Source organism: Hippoglossus hippoglossus, chromosome 8 (assembly GCF_009819705.1).
Source record: "Hippoglossus hippoglossus isolate fHipHip1 chromosome 8, fHipHip1.pri, whole genome shotgun sequence".
In the NCBI taxonomy this organism is placed as follows: domain Eukaryota; kingdom Metazoa; phylum Chordata; class Actinopteri; order Pleuronectiformes; family Pleuronectidae; genus Hippoglossus; species Hippoglossus hippoglossus.
In genome coordinates this window covers 5,114,274-5,119,690 of record NC_047158.1, presented here as the reverse complement: position 1 = coordinate 5,119,690, position 5,417 = coordinate 5,114,274, and the positions used below count along the sequence as shown (strand labels likewise).

The window sequence follows — 5,417 nt, the reverse complement described above, 5'->3', positions numbered from 1 at the left end:
AGGCTAAAGACACTGGCGGAGAGCACCTGTCAAACTTCATATCAAGTCACCCGTTTTTTCCAGCTTCAGTCTGCCTCCCTCTAACCTGACAAGGGGAGGTGACGCCTCGCCGTGTCGTGTGTCTCGTAAATGTGTTGCGGACCTGATCCCCAGAGTCCACACGGCACCAGTCTATAGCCGACTGCGTGTGTGGGGGTGATCTCCCATAAGTGACAAAGTGTGTTGTAGGTTCTCCTCTGACGCAAGGAAACCATTTAGTTGTAGTGTCTGGTGTCACACGGACGCATAGCAATGCAAATGCTGCCTAAAAATATATTTCCACGTCCGGGCTATTTTAAACTTAACAGGGTCAAACAGGAGAGTTCAGCTTCTTTTTTCCCACTGAGAATTTAAATCCTAGAAGGGGAAATATATAAATAAGACTCTCTGACTACAATGTGACTTTTAAAAGGTGACAGACTGAAAACAGGCCTGAAGGGTCAGTTAACTTCTCGGCAGTGTGAGCATCAGGTGCAACGAGTGCTTCTTTTGTCTTGTGTACAGTGTTTCACGGTGGAAGACGACCAGCAGAGCATCCGTTGTGCTTCCCAGCGTCCGGACAAAAGAAGGAGGAAAGATGTTGTTGGTGACAGAACAGAGGAGTAGGTTGCTGTGGCCGATCGCCTGTAGGTGACAACACAAGATGACAACGTAAGAATTGTCAGGATCAATCAGGCCTGATGCCTTTATTGTTTAGAAATGTAACCAAATGTAACACCCAATCATTTTATGAGTCGAGTGATTCCCTGTCTCCAGTGCTCTCTCTCATCTCCTCTCAGTGGTCAATTCTCGTCGTCTCTTAGCCAAGTCTCACACGAGTCGGAGGCGAGTCACAGATTTTTGTGGAGGAAGAAGAGCTTCAGGTTACACCGCCAAATATCTGGCGACAATTTGACAGGACCCACCTATTTATTTAACTGCAAGATATTTCACCCACGTTCGGTTGAGGCGGAGTCAGTATATTTGTGTGTGCAGACCCCGGCACACCCATACACCCCGTCCCGCGCTCTGATTGGCTGGAGGTGGCCAGCATTGTTGCAGATTCTGACTAGATTTCCAGCAGCATGGAAAGAGTCTGAGTCTTGTCAGGGACGTGTCCTCTCTTATCGCTTTGTTCAAGAGTTCACACATAGCGATCAACGACTGCCGTTTCCATGCCGATCAGGGGCTTTTGTCTGCGAATTGCAAAACTTGTTGGGTTGAAAATGGAGAAGCTTGAACTGGGCTTCACCCTTAAAATATCTGTTTCCCTCTTATAAACCTTCACAATCGTTCTTCACACTTTCACATGTTTGAGTGTTAATGAGTTTATTGAACCTCATGACGTCCTGTTAACAGTTAATACATGCAAACGATTACATCAAAACAAAACATGTGTTACATGTTATATCTTTTTTACATCTTGGAAGTTTCACTGTGGACAATGAGACCATCGCCTCAACACAATAAAAGAATTCACCATATTAAGCCATTATAAGCCATACTACTTATATTTTTAACGTAAGATGTTGTTTAATACTGAATATGATGATTATGAGGAATCAAAGTGCTTTAAGTGAATACATATTTAAGGTTAAAAAGAGAATATATTGGCAGATTTTTAAGAAAATCAAGTACCATTCTTCCATAAAAGGCAATTCCCAATCATTCCCTATAAGATGAACAATGAGACGTTATAAACAGATATGTGCAAGTTGAAGTGTAGAAAATTAGGCATGATTCATTGTTCTGGATTTTTCCCTCTCCCTTCTCGGACTCTTCAAACCACAATCTGTCCCATTACAATCAAAGCCGCCACATCCAATGGCAGATTAATGGGAGACTTCCTCTACATCGCTTCGCACAGTGGTAATTCATCTTAATTGTGATACATTCCTCCTGGCTGCATTCCCAGCTCGCCAGATGCTCAACGTCTGTCTGACAAATAAATCCCTCACGGTGCCTTCAAAGCTTTAAGTTCTGGGCCTTGAGAGTCGGCGCTCGAAGCGTTTACAGATTGGAAATGCAATGCGTGCTGGACAACATCTGCTGACGGTTGAGTTCTCCGGCCTTTTCACACTCTGGGAATCTGGATTCAAGAAAAAATACTCCTCTGGTTGGTGACCAGGGTGGTCTGGCTCTCCCGCCGCCTCTCCTTCTTCCTCTCCAGTCTCACCCTCCAGCAGACGGCGCTGGACGCTAAGAGCACCACTCCGGCCGAGAGGAGCACCAGGCCAAAGTAGGAGATGGTGGATCCATGCGAGTTGAAGCTGTATGCCACAGCGGTGACCACGATGCCCGCGATGAGCACCACCACTCCGAACGGGATGGTGCAGCGATAGCAGGACAGCTCCGCCCCGCCGGTGGCTGCAGTCAGCTGGATTTCATTGAGCCGCGGGATGTTTACTGTGGTCACCATAGGGTGCTCGTTGTGGCTGGGCTTCTCTGGGGTCGCAGGGGTTTTCATGGCGTCCTTATGAGCGTCCTCAGGCATCGCAGGGTTCTGCAGCCTCTTGTTCAACCAACCACAGATGGTTCCTCAGCGTCGCCCTTTTACCCCTTTTCCTCGCTAGGGTCTCCCCGTCTGCGAGGAGAGAGAAACCTTTCATTAGAGGGAGTCAAACTTGTTGCTCAACCCTGGACACAGCTTTTTGAGAAGGGAAAACAAAGACCTTACAGATCCTTTTTGTTGGAATTCAACCCCAACATTTCACAATTAACCACCTCTCCCTGACCGCCACATGCTGCTTTAATAAACCCTTGTAACCTCCCTGCGCAGCCGCCTCCTGACCCGGGCGAGAGGAGTTGTCTGAATGACGCAGGACAAGTCGGCCCAGCACGAGCTGAGACATTCCCTGGAGAACGCAGGATATGACATTACAAACTGCTCCGTGAAATGCGAGGAGCTTCGCAATCACCAGCAATTTCACAAGCACTCGTTCTTTACAGCCCCCCCGGTGTGGTGCATGGAAAGCTGTGATTCAGATGCTGAGTGACAATAAAGGGGAAGTACGGTTTCAGTTGGACTTTCCATCAATGTCAGGGCTTTAAACACGGGTTTGTTCATCTTTGTGTGTTAAGAGATGAGTATTTTTCATTGTGTCAAATGGTGAAATGTGTTATGCACTACTCATGCTCCCAATCCTCTGTACTTTGGAGGGTGATTGGTGGGATGATGGAAATTTAATTGGCTTTAATTGGCAGTATATTGATATTTTTACTGGTTTTAAGGTTACGTTTTCTCATTATTTCTCAATCACAATTGTATCCTGACTGTGCTGAGAAGATTTTTGCCTTTTATTTGGTCAATTTTATTTGAAAATAACATTCTGATATATTTTTAGAAACACTGACATTCTCAGAGGAAGAGCCATTAAATTCTCGACGTATCGTCCTGAGTGTTCACATTTTCCATCAATGTTCAGGAAGACTGAGAAAGTCATTCAATGTCATTCAAATCAAGCTTCGACAATCGCCATGGTAACCAGCGTCCAAATTTGAATGGTGTGTTTTCGCTTTTTATTTTTATTTTATATGCATCACTGCAGAAAAACAAAACAGAACAAAACATTGTTCATTCTGCATTGACATGAATGATTATAAGGTATTCTCAGTCTTTTAGAGCTAGTTTTGCGCATCACAGCTCTGAGCTGATGTTACAGCGAAGACACTGGGACAATGTCATGTGATCACTTGACAGGAAACAAGTTTCAACAAACAAGAAGTTGAAAAGGTCAAGTGTCTGGGATGAATTAACTTTCAGATTTTTAGAAGCTAATCCCCCAAAAAGTCGAGTTGCAAATCACAAATCTTCCACTGAAAACAAGATGTAACCAATATCGATGAAGGTTTTCAGGACAGTGATATATATGTACATATATATATATATATATGTATATATATATATATAAAAAAGAAGTAGAAGTAGAATAACGTTTTTAGAAAGCAGAAAAGGTAAAAAGTATAAAAGTCCCCCAAATAAGAAACGTCATTAAAGACGGTTGTCTTTTCTGTTTTGACACAACATGTGGGCTTTTGAGCCAAGAAAAAAAAACTTCAAAGACATTTAGAAACTTTAACTTTATCTGTTTTCTGTTTTCAGCTCCAAACATCTTTATCTTTAATTTGTAATTGTGAAACCAAAAAAAGGTAAAAGTGGTTGAAGTGCTCGCAGGGCCAAAATGTGATGAGGGTCCTTCTGTACTTTGACATGACTTTACTGAAAATGTGTGAAGATGCTGAGATTCTCATTTTATAAATAAGCTTGTGTCCTTTGACATCCACTGAAGAGCAGTTGTTTTCTGTCTCTCAGTTGGAAACAAAAAGCTTTCAATTTGCAGAAGTAAGGTTAACTCATCTGATGTTAGTTTTTATGTGACTTTACTTCCCTTTAATTTGTAATTATCATTACATCACTTTGTGGATGAAATTGAACATTTCTATTATTGGTTCACCTGTCAATTAATTGATACGTGATTTCATTTGTAAAAAGTCAGTAAAATTTTGAAAAATCCCCAAAGCAATGTTTTCTTTTCTTTTACCAAATATCCAAAATATCTTCTTTTTTAAATGATAAATTAATACATAAACAGTAAAGTAATGCATTTGATCGAAGGCACAAGGACAGACTGAAGAAATTAACTGAGAAAAAATAAAAGGGAGAATGAAGAAAAATCCGCAACAGGGGAGGATGAGGTCTGTTGAACTCTGGATCTTTAGATAAAACATTCAATGGTTCAATATGTGGTTATAAAGCTAATTAATCTACAACATGTAAACTCTGCACAAATAACAGTACTTTATGGAGCCTATAATAATAATAATAATAATAATAATTCCCAGTGAATGAACTTGACATGTTTGCTCTGAGCTGTGCAGAGAGAAGAACAGTGAGTTGTTACCTCAGAGCAGCAGCTGTCCATGTCCATGCTCCTCTGCTGCACTGAAACTTGTCCAGCATCAAATATTCACTTTATTCTTCTAAGCACAAACTTTCTTCTCTGAGCTGAAGTCGAAAACCAATTTTCTCTTCTCGTCCCTCTCAGGCTTCCGTTCACTGGAGACGTCCTCAGGTTGAGTGGCTGAGGGTCGGACTGTGCCATCCTCAGTCAGAGCTGCTGTGTCTAGTATCCATGACTGTGAAGCTCAGGCAGACGAGAGGAAAATACCTGTTCTGGTCGCGTATTTCAAAATAAATCCCACGATGATTTTAGATGAATTAATTAAATGACTCTGTTTACTGGCTGTATTTATTTTGAAGTACAAATTTCCTATATTTCCGTTACTATTCATAATATTGATTAGCAAATGGAGCTTGACATCTTTTTTTATCAATTCATTACATCAATGATTTAAAACGACACCTGCAGAGTAGAGTAGATACACTGTTATTTTTTCAT

General features: G+C 41.8%; 1 protein-coding gene across 1 annotated transcript; it reads right to left on the bottom strand.

Annotated features, from left to right (window-relative positions):
• Window positions 1-1,330: 1,330 nt before the first annotated feature.
• Window positions 1,331-5,138, bottom strand: tmem100a (transmembrane protein 100a). Its single transcript, XM_034593880.1, has 2 exons — window positions 4,920-5,138; window positions 1,331-2,602 (listed from the first exon to the last, which is right to left on the bottom strand). Exon 2 carries the CDS (start codon window positions 2,510-2,512, stop codon window positions 2,114-2,116), a length of 399 nt encoding a protein of 132 aa, XP_034449771.1. The 5' UTR covers window positions 2,513-2,602; window positions 4,920-5,138; the 3' UTR covers window positions 1,331-2,113.
• Between the last annotated feature and the right edge of the window lie 279 nt (window positions 5,139-5,417).